Raw genomic sequence first — 18,398 nt, forward strand, 5'->3', positions numbered from 1 at the left:
TCCTCAGACTGTCCGCAATAAAGCTGACAGAGGGTTTGGATTGAGGCTTGGAGCAGCGTCCTTACAAGCAGGTTCCTCACCAGACATCACCGGCAACAACGTCGCCTATGGGCACAAACCCACCGTCGCTGGACCAGACGGGACTGGCAAAAAAGTGCTCTTCACTGACGTTCGAGGATTTTGTCTCACCAGGGGTGATGTCGGATTCGCGGTTTATCGTCTAAGGAAGAGCGTTATACCGAGGCCTTGTACTTCTGGAGCGGGGATCGATTGGAAGTGGAGGCGTCCGTCATGGTCTGGGGCGGTGTGTCACAGCATCATTCGGACTGAGCTTGTGTCATTGCAGACAATCGCAAAGCTGTCTGCGTTACAGGGAAGACATCCACCTCCCTCATGTGGTACCCTTCCTGCAGCTCATCCTGACATGACCCTCCAGCATAACAATGCCACCAGCCATAACTGCTCGTTCTGTTGTGTGATTTCCTGCAAGACATGGAATGTCAGGTTTCTGCCATGGCCAGTGAAGAGCCCAATCTCAATCCCATTGAGCACATCTGGGACCTGGTTGGATCGGAGGGTGAGGCTAGGGCCATGCCCTTTCTTTCCACCTTCTATCGCCACCACTCGCTCTCGTGCTCAACCTAAACAGCACTGGAGTAAAACATCACCCCACCGAGACCTTCTCCGACAACATGTCACCTGCACCAAAGCAGGATCTAATATCCAACAGTACAACGCACCACCTCATAAGCCGCGCGATCCCGCCTGGGCTAACACACCTCCGATACACTCCCAGTCAACAACCCAAACTGCCCACATAACTCATAAGACGCCACGATACGGATGCACGCGGTAACCCTGAGCACGGTGCGCCTCCTATCGGCTTCAGCGAAGTGAACGCGATCGTGGGACTTACCCCACTCTCCGTAACAATACGCTTTAGCCACTAGCACAGAACCACAGCTGGCACCAATGCATCGGTGCTAGTACATTGAGGAGAGATGCACATTGCGCAGTACATTTACATCTCTACAATTACCACTCACGATCTCTCAATGTCCCCATCGCCTACTCTCACGCCAGCCACGCTGCGACCCGCCATCCTTTCTCAACCTTTACGCAGCGCACGCTGCTCACCGGCCTCCACTCACACAACTTCGTCCATTCGCAGCGGTCGTGCACTTTACACCTCCTCTCGCATCTGACTCTCCAGACCACGAAGGCACGCGATGCTTGTAGCAAACCAACACACCACTCTCACGCTTCCATCAGCCTACCCAACTCTAGCGCATCGCATGCCTCATACATACACCTCCGTTTCAAGCGGGGGTGGCGGGGTAGAAGAATTACTTATTGCCTATCCTAGGTATTCCCTTAAAGAGGTGGGGTTTCACGGTGATCTCCGGCAACCGTGGGGTGATATGACTCCGACTCGCGAACCTGGCGTCGTGAGGGAGAGTTTGTTCCACCCATTGGGGTTTGCCAGAGCAGGCGAAACCAGTTTTGGACTGGGCTGAGCGGAACTGTACTTCCTCAGACGGAGGGAGGCGGGACAAGGCCAGAGGTGGATGAACGCAGCTGCCCTTGTTGGTGTTAGCGCCTGATTCCAGAGCCTCCCGAAAGGTACGAGGCTGCGCCCAACTGCCACTAACCACTCACTCACTCACACGCTCCTGCCGCTCATCGACCATCCATTCAAGCTCCACATGCTCTGCGATACACGTGCGAGCGATGCGCATGCCTCTCTCAAACCTGGATCGACCGCCCTGTGTCAGAGGCGATACTACCAGCTAATCTAATAGCACGCGACAAGTGGAGCCACTAGACAGGGAGAGAATGCCCAGCCTAGCACGCAGTCTCCACGATAACACGCTCTCCTGTCCAAGCCCACACCTGCCGTCCCTCATCCCGCCTCACACGCTACCCTCACAACCCTTATACGTCTACTCCTCGTCCTCTATTCACTCCCGCACTTCCAGAGTACGCTGCCTATCTACCATCATCCGCCGACCCTCCAATATACGACGTCATTCCCAACAGCCCACGCCGGATCAACGCACACAATCTTCTCTCAGCAACAAGACCACGTCTGCCAGTGCACCGCTTCGAACCTCGCGATAGAGCGGCTCTACACAGATCTCGCGATGTCAATCCAAGAGTCCGCATCTGAACACACATCACCAGTAAACAGGCAAGCACACGTTACTCGCGCGAACTCATCACTTCCACGTGCTACATCCTCACCTCCGCGCTCTCAGTGTCGACAGCGTGTGAAATACAACCAAATCACTCGACGTCCCGACCTAATAGCACGCGAGAGATGGCCACGACACCACCGCGCCACTACAGTCACGGCCGGCCCGGAACCTTATCTCATCCTACCGCAGCTACTTACCTCCACCGCCGCCGCATCCGACGTATGACACAACGAAGCCTGGGTCAGAGACCCCAACCTGGATTAGGCGCACAACCCTGCGCCGGCTGATGCCTACATCGTGTGAGGCAAGGAGTCGTACTCTTCGCCGAATTGTTGTAGAGCCACATATGAACCCCCTAACAGGGAACGCGCTGCGTCACCGCCCTTTGATCCTGTAGTTGAGAAACGACAGGGTCTCTTGTCCAGGATTCACGCCCCAAGGTTCTTAGCACCCGCTACGTGGAAGGACCAGGACACAATGGAGTTGCCTCAATCCTCCGTCTCGATGGCATCCAGACGATCATGGAACGGCTACGTCTCCTTCTCCGCACCCACCACCGGGAGGACAAGAGCAGCTCTCGTGCTTCCTTGCCGAGCAGATTCAAGCTTGAGGTTGATCTGTCCATCCACACTGATATGTCTGCCAGACATGCAGCAATGCGATTCACCACCTGGTTAATCAGACAAAGACAGCGCGGTACATCATAGCTAATCGCACTGCGAAGCACACACACCGCCACTTCTATATCTGGTGTGTTCGTCTGCGCATAGCCAATGACATTACGGAGAGACACTGATCGAACGCACTCTAATGACAGATGCCGACCAAGTCCGACTTGGTGTTGTGACACCATGAAAGCCGAGAATAGGGAGAGGGCCAGTGAGAACAACAGCGTAGCCCTGCGGGGCGCACACCGAGTGGTGAGAGCACGTGGCTGCGGAGACAGATTCTCGCCACGCCACCTTACACGGTAGGAGCGACCTGTTCAGGTATGACGCAATCAAGCGCTAGCGGCCGGCCCGGAGAGGTATGCCTCAACTCGAGAGAGGGCCATGCGTCAAGAAGAGGAGGATTGATGAGCTTCTCACCGAGTATCCACCAAGGATCAGCCGATAGGAGTCTAGAAGGATGAGAGCAGAGCTCACAGAGACGAGTTCCAGCTTAGCTGAGGCGTGGCTCACGCGCCCTCCACATGTCGCACGAGACACCTCTACGCAACTGACATGACACCAGTGTAGCAGTCTCTCACGCGCAACTCGCGACACGAGCAGACTTAGTCATTCTGCGCAAACCTTCTGACTCTCTGCATCTTCATCAGGATCGACAGAAGGTCATTTCTGAAGAAGAATAGCAGGAGAGCTGGCCAAGGACAGCACGTTACAAGAGTTTCGTGGCAGAGAAAAGACGAAGGGATACATGGTCTCGTTAGTTGTTGGGGACATCGGAGGGCCAGCATCGAGTGTAGGTTTTTTCAGAAGGGTCGTCCTTCTCGCCGAACCAACTCCTCGTCGTAACCTTGAAGACGGCAACCAAGGGACGTAGCCAATAGCGGTCAAGGATGACAGTGATGAAGCGAGGTGCAGGTAAGGGAGAAGGCGTCTCCGAACAAGTGGTCTGTGAGACATAACATCACGCAGCACGCGCGATATGGGCCTCACAATTACGGTCAACCAAGACCACTCATCCCAGCGTGGATACAGTCTGTTTGTTGAGCACACACAGCCGCACCAGCTCCCGGCACGTCAACCAAAGACGCGAGATACTTCATCTGAGTAGAGAGAGAGAGGCCAGCTCACACATCTTGAGAAAGACGTGTCAAATAAGGCACCAGCATCCTCAGGCAGTTACTCGTGAGCAGAACCAGCCCAGGTACCAGACATCGTTCCTGCTCGTTTGACTTAGCAAACGAGGATCGGATGTCGGCATATTCCGACCTTCTTTCAAAATGGTGAGGCTGAATCATCCGCCAGAGAGGGGCACGAGCAAGCGGCGCAGTGGGCGAAGCGAGGGGGGGAGATCAGGAGGAGAGAATTAGGCCCGGCAAAAGCTTCCGTAGGGTTAGAGGCAATGCTTGGAATTTTAGAGTCGGTAGGCATAACCCCTGTAGAAAAGTGGCTTTAGCAGCATGAGATCAGCAAGCAGGAGAATGTAACGAGCCCGAGGGCAGTGAACAAGCTGGGATGCCGAGGTTCCGCAGGAGAGCCGAGAACGCGTTCCATTCCTCCATTTCCTACGCGAACACCTCCAGAGTGAACCGTGCATCCACATCAGCACAGCAAACACACCACTGTAAGCTCTGTGGTGCAGCTCGCAATGAGTCGTCGAGCCACCGCTGGCGCGCATCCCACTCCATGTACGCAGCGCGCAGACTCACTCGGTACACGGATGTATGCGATAGCCCGTATGCATCAAGCACCAGCAGCCTAGGCACTCAGCAATGATACACATACACGACACACATCGTACGCCCACTCCGCGATAAGAGCACTACGCCGCAACATACCATACTCTCATCACGTGATAGCCACAGCGGACTGCAGAAACAGGCGTCGCGAGCGACGACGTACAACAATGCCGCTTATCAGCAAGCGTACTCGACGGAGAGCGTTACCACGACCTAAATGCGCCACGGTGACACGATAGGTTGGAGAAGGCCTTTGAGCCAGAGTGCTCAAGAACGCACGATATACTGAGCCTACTGCACTCGTCGAACACCGAGCACGCGAGTGACACTCCACCATCACCACTCTACAGAGTAAGCGGGCTGCGATGACCACGAATGCATCGTGACATGCCAATCTCCGATGTCCTGAACGGTGCCTGCCTCCTAGCACGACGCACGCACACCATCCACCAGTCCCAACCCCACACTACGCACAGCGACGACACCCACTCCTATCAGCATAACTATTCTCTCTTTATATCCCTTCCGACTTCCTCTATCGTTCGCTGCGTACGAGCGACTGATAGACCACCCCTACTTCTCACGTGGCGTATCCGAACGCAGGACATCTCGGCACCAGTCATCTCCTACGCGTCCCACACCGCCGTCTCCCTGTAATCCACACCTCCTTCGCCTCCTAACATGACCCCGCCTAAACTCTTCCTCTTCACATCCCTCATCACTCTTCATTCACCACATGCTCATAGGCCCTCCAACACAACCTTCATCCAACCAACACTATCTCCATGATTCTGCCTCCTCAACCTCCTCCTCCTCCCTTTTCTGCATCCTTGACTCTATATGTTCCCCTATCCTCCAGGCCCGGCTCGGTCCTCCCCTCCTGCTCCGTGGCTCGCACGACTCATTGCGAGCTCACAAGACAGGGCTCGGGCAGCCGAGCGGAAAGTGGAGGAAAACTCGCCTCCCTGCGGACCTGGCATCCTTTCAACTCCCTCCTCTCTTACATTCTTCCTCTTCTGTCTCTGCTGCTAAAGCCACTTTTCTACACTCTAAAATTCCAAGCATCTGCCTCTAACCCTAGGAAGCTCTTTGGCCACCTTCTCCTCCCTCCTGAATCCTCCTCCCCTTCCCCCCTCCTCCCTCTCTGCGGATGACTTCGTCAACCATTTTTTGAAAAGAAGGTCGAACGACAATCCGATCCTCGTTTGCTAAGTCAAACGACCACCGCTGGTTCTGCTCACACTTGCCCTACCCGGTGCTTTGACCTCTTTCTCCCCTCTCTCATCGCGACGTCGACAATCTCGGCAACTCGACCTATTCTGAGTATCCTGAACTTGCGTCCCAGCCGCGTCCACCGATACTCGCGCCACAACAGCACACTCACTGGCCTCAGTAACAGCCGCCTTGCCTGCGTATACCCCTACTCGCCCGATCCGATCTCTCTCTCTACTCGACGACAGACCTTTCGAGCGATGAACACCTACACCCTCGCTCATATCATACTCACATCTCCTCTCCACGGGTTCACAACACGACTGCCACCTTCAGTCCGCTACACACCCAATCATTCGCTCTATCCACTGCTGCACACCTAGAGTCCCCTTGGCTAACTCCGTCCGCGCTTACCGTTCTATTCACAAATCGTGCGAACGCGCCGATGTACTACACAGCGGTGTCCAGCGACACCCTTCTCGACATCCACCACCAAACGAACAAACACCTCATTCTAACAACACTCGGAGCATTCACCCCACTCCCTAACAGCCTGTCCTCCTACCACTGACAAAATCTTACGCCAGTCCACTAGACTCAGTCAACACCTCACCGCAGCTATCAACTGACTCTACCCACTGCTCCTCCTTTGCCTCTCCAACCTCAGCTCTCATCACACACACTACCTCTTCCACCGACACTACACCCCATACCACACTTAGATGACCACAACGCTCTGCTGTCCTGCGGCCAGCTCTCCTGCTCATCTCTCTCAGCAATGACCTCTTGCATTCCAATCAGTCGTTTCAAGACCTAGGTTCATCTTCAACTTGAAGACCTGCTTCTTTCTTCTAACGTCTCACGGAGGCCGCTTTCCCGCACACCTGCTAAAGCTCCAACTCTCTACTTCCATCTGCTTCTCACCTCAACTTCGCTACGACCTACTCGCGCTGCCTTTGATACCTGCTGCAACATTCACGACCTCCCGTCTCCCACCCTCTCCGAGTTGCGGCATCTCCGGCGCGGCCCACGCTTGGATTGCGTCCTACCCTGACAGCGTCGCTCCTACCCAAGGATGGCGCTGCCGAGAACACGTCTCGCTCTCCGCCACCACGTGCTCTCACCACCTGGTTCCACCAGGGCTCTGTCTCTTACAGGCCCTCTCCGTATTCTCGCTATACATCCACAGCACTTGGCTCTGCTCATTATCCATCACATGCGTCTCCTCTCCTATCATTGCTATGCAGACGACACACACACTTAATCTTCTCCTTCCCCCTTCTGCGAAACACCAGGTGGCTGACATCGCATCTCCCCTGCGCATGTCTGGCAACGACATATCAGTCGTGGAGACAGATCACCCACCTCAGCTGAACCCTCGGCAAGACGGAGCTGCTCTCTCCTCCCGGGCGAAGGGACTGCCGTTCCATCAAATCTCGCCATCACGGTTGACAAACTCCATTGCTGGTCCTCCTTCCAACGAGTGCTTAAGAACCTTGGCGTCGATCCTGACCAACACCCTGTCTCTGCGCCCCTCTCAACTACACATCAAGGGCGGTCGAGACCCCGTTCCTAGTTAGGTTCGATGCCCTCGTATCAGCCACTTTAGACCTAATATCGCCCCAAGCGTGGCCCTGGAATCATCTACCACTCACTCTAGTCCTCGCGTCACTACACAGATGCAGAACTGTCGATCAGCCGCGCCAGTCATGTGGAGCATCCTGCTTCATACAGATCTGTCCCACAGAGAGCCACACACATCAACTGTTCAGGCCTCTCATCCGTCTCCTCGTTAATATGTTCCACTCATGCCGACAGATGCCTCCGACGTCGACGTCTTACTCGAGCACTTAAGAACGCCTACCTCCCACTTGGCGAGCATACCTGATGCCATTAAACCACTACAACTCATCCAGAACGCGCAGCCCGTCTGGTGTTCAAACTTCCCAAGCTCTCTCAACGTCACCCCGCTCCTCCGCTCTCTCCACTGGCTCCCAGTTGAAGCTCGCACCGCTACAAGACCATGGTGCTTGCCCTACGGAGCTGCTGAGGGAACGGCACCTCCGTACCTTCAGGCTCTGATCAGGCCCTACACCCAAAACAGGGCACTGCGTTCATCCACCTCTGCCCTGCTCGCCTCCCTACCTCTGAGGGAAGTACAGTTCCCGCTAGCCCCAGTCAAAAACTGTTCGCTGCTCTGGCCACCCCAATGGTGGACAAAACGCCCTCACGACGCCAGGTCAGCGAGTCAATCACCACCTTCCGGAGACACCCTTGAAAACCCCACCTCTTTAAGGGAATACCTAGGATAGATAAAGTAATCCTTCTAACCCCCCCCCTTAAAAGAGTTAGATGCACTAATTGTAAAGTGGTTGTTCCACTGGATATCAAAGTGAATGCACCAAATTTGTAAGTCGCTCTGTATTAAAGAGCGTCTGCTAAATGACTAAATGTAAAATGTAAATGTAAATGTACTTGGAAGTGCATCTCCTCCTCATGTGACTGCCACCAGATTTGCCCAGTTCTTGCTGTGAGATGTTACCCCACTCTTTCCACCAAGGGCAACCTGCAAGTTCCCGGAACATTTCTGGGCGGGAATGGCCTAGCCTCACCCTCCGATCCAACAGGTCCCAGATGTGCTTCAATGGGATTGAGATTCTGTGGCTCATCACTGGCCATAATAAGGCAGAACACTGACATTCCTTCTTGATGCAGGAAATCACACAAACAAGAAACGAGCAGTATGGCTGGTGGCATTGTTTTATGCTGGAGGGTTCATGTCAGGATGAGCCATGCAGGAAGGGCTACCACATTGAGGAGGTCGGATGTCTTCCCTAGTACACGCACACGCGCTTTCGAGATTGCAGTCGCAATGACACACACAAACAAGCTCAAGTCCCGGATCTGATGCTGTCTGACCACCACCGGCTCTCCCCAGACCGCAACACCTGAACAGGGACGCCACCCCTCCCACTTCCAAACTCTCTGATCACCTCGCTCCAGAGCCATACAGGCCATCGGTATATATACCGCTTCCATTCCTCGACCGATAAACGCGAATCCGCACCATCCCCACCACTGGTTGAGACAAATCTTCGGACCCGCTCAGGGGCAAGAGCCACCTTTTTGCCAGTCCTGTCCCTGGTCCAGCGACGGGCATGCGGTATTGTGCCCATAGCGCGACGTTGTTGTCCATGTGATGTTCTGGTGAGCGACCTGCTCGTAGACCCTGCCTACAACCTGCCCTCCACATCCACATACCTTCTGTCAGCTATCCCATTTCGACCAAGGACCAGCTCACTGAAAGACCACCTCGGAACATGGAACCAAGCGAAGCACGATCACATTCGCGTGCGTCTATCGCGCTTGTAAACCTCTGCGGCATTTCTACTCAGTTCGTTGTTGCCGTCCCCTGCTCCTACCCTGTTCCGCAGGTCGTGATGTTCGGGACTGTCAATCCAATCCCTTTGCATCAGGTCGTCCATCTACACGTCGGTCTGCCACTGCGAAGGACACCGACTCAGCCTGTTCTGTCCTGTCCTCCCCTGTAGCGCCGCCGTCTTATCGCGCTCTCACTGTCGGACATTGCAATTAACTCTGCCCCTGGCCACCATCTAGCACAGTTCCTCCATGCCTCCTTGCAGCGGGCTCATGCCAATACAGGCACAGTTTCCACACCAGCGATGAGCAGCGGACCCCTGGGCATACTTTCTCTCTGCGTGTTTCTGGCGCAAGTCCAGTATGAAAGGTACCTCTCTTAGTGCCAAAGTTTCATAAACAGCATGACCTCTACATTGCCCATTCTACCCGTCTGCGGAACGTCTGTTAGCTGTCTAAAGACCGTCTCCACAGTCCAGCTGCATGCTTCCCATCTAAATACTGTTTCATATGGTTCCATTGCAACCAAAAAGGCATTACGGGGCAAACAGTGTTTAAACCACCATTTTACAATGAAGAATCTGTGAAGTAATTTTGGATTTTTTAACAAATCGTATCTTCGAAAGCACCCAGGCGTTCCATGAACAAGGGCCATTTTCTTTTTCTCTCCTGAGGTTTAGAACATTGCTAGACATGTGCATATATGTTTCTCACCAAAAACCCTGGGTCTGTCTACATCGTGCGTGAAATTCTTTTATTCACTTATTTAACCTTATTTACTAGGAAGTCAGTTAAGAACAAATTCTTATTCTACATTTATTTCTGTGTGGAAATAAATGACACAGTGATTGCTCTGGTCCCTTGCCCCGTAGGTAGAACAGCGTGGCCACCATATAGCTAGTATCCCCCATAGAGAACAGTATCACCATTATTAGCTGTATCTCCCCATGAGAACAGTGTATCCACCATATAGCTGTATCTCCCCATAGAGGAACAGTGTATCACCTATAGCTGATCTCCCCATACGAGAACAGTGATGCCACCATATTTAGCTGTATCTCCCCTAGAGAACAGTAGCGTGCTCACCATATAGCTTGATCTCCCCATAGAGAACAGTGCTCACCATATAGCTAATCTCCCCATAGAGAACAGTGTCACCATATAGCTGTATCCCCCATAGAGAACAGCGTGTGCCACCATATTAGCTGTATCTCCCCATAGAGAACAGTGATATCACGCATTATAGCTGTATCTCCCCATAGAGCAACAGTGGTGTATACCAAAGTAATCCTAGAGCATTACATAGCTGTATCTCACATTTTAAACACTTTAACATTTAAGTCATTTTACCGCAGACCGCTCCTTATCACAGAGCCGACTTACCAAATTGGTGCTTCACCTTATGAAATCCCCCAGTGGAACAACACTTTACAAGATAGTGCATCGTAACTCTTTTAAGGGCGGAGGGGTGGGCGTTAGGAGGATTACTTTATCCTAGTATTCCTCTAAAGAGGTGGCGTTTCAAGGTGTCTCCGCGAACGGTGCGTGACTTGACTCGCTTTGACCTTGGCCGTCGTGAGGGGGAAATTTTTTTTGTTTTTCCACCCCATTTCTGGCGGTGCCAGAGCAGCGAACCAGTTTTGACTGAGGCTGACCGGGAACACTGTACTTCCTAAGATAGGGGGAGCGAGCAGGGCCACAGGTGGACACATGAACGCCAGTGCCCCTTGTTTGCGGTTGCTTAGGCCTGATCACGAGCCTGAAGTACCGGAAAGGTGCCGTTCCCACTCACAGCTCCGAGGGCAAGCACCAGTCGGTCTTGTAGCGGATGCGAGCTTCAACTGGAAGCCACAGTGGAGAGAGCGAGAGGACGGCGGGGGTGACGTGAGAGAACTGGAAGGTGAACCACAGACCGGGCTGCGGCGTTCTGGATGAGTTGTAGGGCGTCTTTTAATGGCAACCAGGCAGGGACGGAGCCCAGCCAACCCAGGTCGACGAGTTGCAATAATCCAAGACGGAGATGACAAAAGTGCCTTGGATTAGGACCTGCCGCCGCTTCCTGTGTGAGGCAGGGGTCGTACTCTGCGAATGTTTGCTAGAGCATGAAACCTACAGGAACGCGTCACCGCCTTGAACTGTGAGCTGAGAACGGACAGGGCTGTTGCGGTCCAGGATCACGCCAAGGTTCTCTAGCGCTCTGGGAGGAGGACACAATGGAGTTCGTCAACCGTGATGGCGCGATCATGTAACCGCCGGCAGTCCTTCCCCGGGAGGACCAGCAACGCAGCTCCGTCTCTTGCCGAGGTTCAGCTTCCGAAGGTGGTGATCCCGCTCATTCCACACTGCATATGTTCCAAGACCATGCAGAGATGTCGATTCGCCCACCTGGTTCATCAGAGGGAAAGGAGACAGATTAATTGTAACTGTGTCGTCTGCATCAGCAACATGCAGAGCGAGAGGCCATCCCCCCCCTGTCGACGACCTATGACAGAGCCCCACAGCTGACTGGCTGTATAAGCGACGGCAACTAGGCGAATGAGGGCCTAGAAAACAGAGGCCCGGTATGGACACAGTGGTGAAGCACTGTGCGGAGACAGATTTCTCGCCACGCCACCTGGTAGGACGACCTGTCAGGTAAGGACGCAAATCCAAGCGTGGCCGCGCCGGAAGATGCCCAGCTCGGAGAGGGTGGAGAGGGAGGATCTATGGTTTCACAGTATCAAAGGCAGCCGAATAGCGTCTTAGAAGATGCAGAGCAGAGGAGAGAGAGTTAGCTTTAGCAGTGCGGAGCGCACTCCGTGACACAGAGAAAGCCAGTCTCAGTTGGAATGGACTAGTCTTGAAGCCTGACTGATTTTGGATCAAGAAGGTCATCTGAGAGAATAGCAGGAGAGCTGGCCAAGGACGCACGTTCACGAGTTTTGGAGCGAAAAGAAAGAAGGGATACTGGTCTGTAGGTTGTTGACATTCGGAAGGAATGATGTAGCGTTTTTTCAGAAGGGTGCAAACTCTCGCCTCTCTTGAAGGACGGAAGGGACGTAGCCGCGGTCAAGATGAGTTGATGAGCAGGGTGAGCGTAAGGAGAGGTTAAGGTTCTCCGGAAATGGTCTGGAGAAGAGAGGAGGGATAGGGGTCAAGCGCGGCAGGTTGTTGGGCGCCGGCCGTCACAAGACGCGAGATTTCATCTGGAGAGAGAAGGGGAGAAAGACGGTCAAGCACAGGGTTAGGCGACTATTTGAGCAGAACCAGCGGTTATGTCGTTTGACTTGCAAACGAGGAGCGGATGTCGTCGAACCTTCTTTTCAAAATGGTTGACGAGAGTCATCTGCAGAGAGGAGGAGGGGGGAGGAGGGGCGAGGAGGATTCAGGAGGAGAGAAGGTAGGCAAAAGAGCTTCCTTAGGGTTAGAGGCAGATCTTGGAATTAGAGTTGCGTTAGGAAAGTGGCTTTAGCAAGCAGAGACAGAAGAGGAGAAAGTAGAGAGGAGGAGTGAAAGAGATGCCAGGTCCGCAGGGAGGCGAGGTTTCTCCAATTTCCGCTCGGCTGCCCGGAGCCCTGTTTCTGTGAGCTCGCAGTGAGTCGTCGAGCCACGGAGCAGAGGGGAGGACCGAGCCGCCTGCGAGGATAGGGGACCATAGAGAGTTCAAAAGGGATGCAGAAAGGAGAAGAGGAGGGTTTGAGGAGGCAGAATCAGGAGATAGGTTGGAGAAGGTTGAGCAGAGGGAAGAGATGATAGGATGGAAGAGGAATGAGTAGTAGCCGGGCAGAGAGAGCAGAAGGTTGGCGACGGCGCGAGATTACATTCCGGCAGTAGGGCCAGTGTGGGAAGTGTTAGATAGCATGAGCGAGAGGGACAAAAAGGATACAAGGTAGTGAGTCGGAGATTGGAGGGGAGTTGCAGTGAGAATTAGTGAAGAAACAGCATCTAGTAAAGATGGAGGGTCAAGCGTATTGGCCTGCCTTGTGAGTAGGGGGGGAAGGTGAGAAGGGTGAGTCACACAAGAGGAAAGGAGGAGTGGAAAGAAGGGGGGGAGGCAGAGAGGAATGAGGTCAAAGGTAGACGTGGGAGATTAAAGTCACCCAGGACTGTGGAGAGGTGAGCCAGTCCTCAGGAAAGGAAGTTATCAGGGCGCGTCAAATCTCATTGTATGAACTCTCCAGGGAACCTGGGAGGGCGATAATGATAAGGATGTTAGAGCTTGAAGGGCTGGTAACTGTGACAGCATGGAATTCAAAGGAGGCGATAGACGAGAGGGTCAGGGGAGAAAAGAAAGAATGTCCACTTGGGAGAGATGAGGATCGCCAGTGCCACACGCCCCCGCTGACCAGAAGCTCTCGGGGTGTGCAGAACACGTGGGCGACGAGCAGTAGCAGTAGGAGTAGAGTAGTTGTCAGTGGTAATCATGTTTCGCGTCAGTGCCAAGAAGTCGAGGGGACTGAGGGAGCATAGGCTGAGATGAAACTCTGCCTTGTTGGCTGCAATGGGCAGTTCCAGAGGCTGCCGGAGACCTGGAATCCAACGTGGGTCGTGCGCGCTGAGGACCACCAGGTTAGAATGGCGGCGGCCACGCGGTTGTGAAGCGTTGTATGGTCGTTGAGAGAGGAGAGAAAGAGGGATAGACAGACACATAGTTGCAGACTACAGAAGAAGCTACGCTAATGCAAGGAGATGAATGACAAGTGGACTACACTCGTGTTCAGGAAGTTGTTTACGTTGCCAGAAAAATAAAATAAAATCTTTATTGACTTAAAATGAATATAGTACTGCTGCGGTGAAGTAGGCTGGCTAGCATGCGCTGCGTTGTTGACTTTCTGTTTTTGAACGTGTAGCTGGCCTAGGTAACCTCGACAATTTCTTTCAAAACTACACAAATTATCTGGATACAAGGACAAGCAAAGACACATTGTAGCTAGCTAACACTAAGCTAATCAAGAGTCGTTCGTTGTAATGCTAAGTTGTAGTGTGAGTTTCTACGGTGTGCTATTCGGTAGAAGTTGGCTAAACTAGGAGTGTTAGCTAGCCAGTGTTGATATTGGTAGGAGACGGTGCAGCGCAGGGCGTGGACGAAAATAGCTGGCTAGTTAAACCGATATTACGTCAATCCAACGTTAAGCTACCACAATTATCTTAGATACAAAGGATAGCAAAACAACTAGTAGCCAAAGCTAACACTACACTAATCAGTCGTTCCGTTTGTGTAATGTAATCGTCTTCTCAGAGCTGCTTGTTGTATTCGGTGGCTAGCTGGCTAGGCTAGCAGTGCTTTGCTACGTACGTTCGAGAATTAGCTGGCTAGTTAGCCGAATATTACTCTAACTCAACTCTAAGCTAAGAATTATCTTAGATACAAAGATAGCATAGAGAACTGGGTAGCCAGCTAACACTAACTAATAAGTCGTTCCGTTGTAAATGTAATCGTTTCTCCAGTCTGCTATGCTGCCTGTGCTGCTATTTCTCGGTGGCTAGCTAGCCAGTGTTGAACTACGTTGTTACGTTCGGACGAAAATAGCTGGCTACGAACCTAATACCCAATATACTTCAATTATCTTTGATACAAGACGGATATGTAGCTCGTTAGATCAACAAATCAAACGTTGTACTGTAATGAAAAATGAATCTGAAAATGGTAAAAGACTCCTGTGGAGCGACCGGCGAATTGCGACTGCACGCCGCTCTCCAAACCGGACCGCTACCAAAAAATTCCCCATAGCGAGAACAGATGTGCCACCATATAGATGTATCTCCCCATAGAGAAACAGTGCTGCCACATTGCTGTAGTCTCCCCATAGAGAACAGTGTGCCACCATAGTACGCTGTATCTCCATAGAGACAGTGTGCCCAAACCATATTAGATGTATCTCCCATAGAGAACAGTGTGCCCATATAGCTGTATCTTCCCATAGAGACGGTGGCACCCATATAGCTGTATTCTCCCAAGAGAACCAGTGTCGCACCATATAGCTGTATCTCCCCATTGAAGAAAGTGTGCCACACATATGAACGGGTATATGTAAATAGCAATAATTTATTGATATTCTCTGTTGATTTTTATATTCTGTATAAATGTACATCAGCAGTCAATATATAGTACAAAGGTACCTGATTTTTACATTTGTGTCGTTTTCTTTTGATCATGAGACATATGCTATTATAGGAAGCCAGGTGTGTGTGCTGACTAATTTACAGTGAGGAAAGGCTAAGGCCGGAACTGGTTGTGTTTTTTTCATTATTCATTATGCCCTTGATTGATTTCTTTGGCGCACCATGATGTTCTAATAAACTATTTATCGTTCATTCATAGGCTCGCAGTCTTGGGATGATATGCTCTTTTCATCGTGTGCCTGGCGTGCGTCCTAATCACTGACTTGCAATACTTCGCCCCTCTTCTATCATTTTCCTCGACTTCCTACCGCCACCTGGAACTACTTCGGCACCGTTACTCTTAATCACCGCATACAAAGGAACGCTTAGAAGAGCGCAGACGCCTTCTCAATACTTCTGTTAGAGAAATGAAAATCCCTACACAATTTCCCAATTGTTTGCTCTCTTTTCATAGTCTTTCATAAAGTCCCCATAAAAGTCAGATGTCAGTGGCCCCGTCCTTTATCTTATTCTAAACGGTAAATTAGCTGCGACGGAAGCCGCTATATTCTATTGTGGACCGTAGCTCTAACTGTTCCCGTCAGCGTACGGTGTCAGTGGGATTTATGACCATCGGCTACCACGTCTCCCTTTCAGCGACGACGGAGAAATGGAGAGACGCGGGAAGCTGTTGGCTGAGTGGGACGGCACACGATGCAGGGAACCCCCACTCCTCCTATTGTGAAGGGGCCTAACGCGCGCCTTTGGAAACTGGGAATCAAAACGTACCAGCTCTCATCAAAAGAGTCAATCTCTCCACTTGCTGCTATTAAGGACAAAAGTGAAAGAGCTTTCTGCGTTATTTATTATGAGGGGAAACAAAACAGGGCTGACAGCAGACCCTCACAATGCAGACCGGCGATGGGGACAGGAGCATCTGATCCGAGGAGGATGTCTATATAGAGCCAGGCTTTGATTTCCTCTGTTGTCTGTTGGCTGCCGTTTCTTTGTACCAGGGAAGATGTCCAGCCATGTTGTGGACAATCAGCCCTGTGGCGCTAGCTAAGGGGCACCAGTGTAGGCTGCTGCTGGGCGGGGAGGGAGGCTGGGAAGGAGGCTGGGAGGGCTGGGAAGGAGGCTGTGAACGGCCCATATGGGACAAGCAGGGATCATTCCTCACCTCTGACAGGAGAGATGGGGGGAAGGATGGACCAGCGGTGTGATGTCCAGTCCTGCCTTTCCACTACCACAGGAGATGAGGTCAAACCTGACCCTAACCCTGACCCTGGTCGGGGAGTTATCCTGCACTGTGGGCTGGGGCAGGACTGCCAGGTGTCTGAGGGGAAAGCTAGGGTAGTAGGGTCTGGGTTGGGGTCCAGGGATGGGTCTGGGTAGGGTGGGAGGACATGGCCTGGCTGGTTCTCCGTGGTGGTCCAGTCAGGTGGGCAGTGTTGGGCCTGGTGAGGGAGGGGATGGTGTAGAGGGTGGTGAGGCGCTGGGTTTGGGGGCTGGTGTGTTGGGGGGTCCTGTGGGGTGCAGGAGGCCAGAGCAGACAGGGACATGGAAGAGGAGCCGTGCTGGGAGAGAGGAGAGCCACCCTCTGAGTCCAGGTCACTCAGATTCGCTGTAAAAAGAAAAAAAGATATATGGAATAATTATCCTTCCATTTGAAATGATAGGAAAGCAAGCCTTGGCTACAATTAAACATTCAAGTCTGTGTACAAAATCACAGAATATTTAAGGATTTTGATCACCTACACTACTGTTCAAAAGTTTGCAAAGAAAAAGCCATATCTCAGACTGGCCAATAAAAATAAAAGATTAAGATGGGCAAAAGAACACAGACACTGGACATAGGAACTCTGCCTAGAAGGCCAGCGTTGCCTCTTCACTGTTGACGTTGAGTGGTGTTGTGCGGGTACTATTTAATGAAGCTGCCAGTTGAGGACTTGAGGCGTCTATTTCTCAAACTAGACATTCTAATGTACTTTTCATCTTGCTCAGTTGTGCACCGGGGCCTCCCACTCCTCTTTCTACTGTATTCTGGTTAGAGCCAGTTTGCGCTGTTCTGTGAAGGGAGTAGTACACAGCAGTGTATGAGATCTTCAGTTTCTTGGCAATTTCGCGCATGGAATAGCCTTCATTTCTCAGAACAAGAATAGACTGACGAGTCTCAGAAGAAAGTTCTTTGTTTCTGGTCATTTTGAGCCTTCGAACCCACAAATGCTGATTCTCCAGATACTCAACTAGTCCAAAGAAGGCCAGTTTTATTGCTTCTTTAAATCAGAACAACAGTTTTCAGCTGTGCTAACATAATTGCAAAAGGGTTTTCTAATGATCAATTAGCCTTTTAAAATGATCAACTTGGATTAGCTAACACAATGTGCCACTGGAACAGAAGTGATGGTCGCTGATAATGGGCCTATGTAAATATTCCATAAAAAAATCAGCAGTTTCCAGCTACAATATTCATTTACATCATTAACAATGTCTACACTGTATTTCTGATCAATTGATGCTATTTTAATGCACAACAAATGTGCTTTTCTTTAAATAACAAGGACATTTCTAAGTGACCCCAAACTTTTGAACAGTGGTAGTGTACAACAGTTACAGTAATTATGAATTTCTACATTTATGAAACAACTAATTAGCCCATGGGGAATGCAACAGCTTTGAATACATTTCACTTCAATTGTCTCAAAGCAGCGTAGGTACAATACCACATAGAGGACTGCTCCGGCCACTACCCAGGTCTGTGCTTCGGCTGAACTGGCTGGATGGTGGGCGGCTAAAGTCTGAGAGAGAACCCTCACAGACACTAGGGACTGGAGAGACTGAGGGGTCTATGTCCTCAGGACCAGAATTGGGCTCCTGGTCTGGCCTTGGAGAGCGGAGGATCCCTGAGGAAGCCGAAGTGCCTCATCCATCTCTTTAACACCATCCTCTGTTTCCTTCTCTCCTTTCTGAGTATGGACATGAGGTAGGGCTGGACTGGAGAGCAGAGGTTGGATCCAGTCCCCTGCTGCCCAGAGTCAGTGACAGTAGAGGATGTGGACTTGGGCAGACTGGGAGCTCAGGGGAGGCTCTGCGAGAGGGGAGACTGGCACTATCTCTCTCTTACT

At 51.8% G+C, this 18,398-nt stretch overlaps 1 protein-coding gene across 1 annotated transcript in view; it reads right to left on the minus strand.

The window, feature by feature from the left end:
- Positions 1-18,190, minus strand: part of LOC112069188 (uncharacterized) — a 27,321-nt gene extending 9,131 nt beyond the window's left edge. The window contains exons 1-2 of the mRNA XM_070438446.1: positions 17,997-18,190; positions 16,454-16,897 (exon numbers count right to left, since the gene is read on the minus strand). Coding sequence (XP_070294547.1) covers positions 16,454-16,835 — 382 coding nt within the window. The 5' untranslated portion in view covers positions 16,836-16,897; positions 17,997-18,190. The remainder of the gene's footprint in view (positions 1-16,453; positions 16,898-17,996) is intronic.
- Positions 18,191-18,398: the final 208 nt, after the last annotated feature.

The sequence above is a fragment of the Salvelinus sp. IW2-2015 genome, unplaced genomic scaffold, assembly GCF_002910315.2.
Source record: "Salvelinus sp. IW2-2015 unplaced genomic scaffold, ASM291031v2 Un_scaffold925, whole genome shotgun sequence".
Classification (NCBI taxonomy): Eukaryota; Metazoa; Chordata; class Actinopteri; order Salmoniformes; family Salmonidae; genus Salvelinus; species Salvelinus sp. IW2-2015.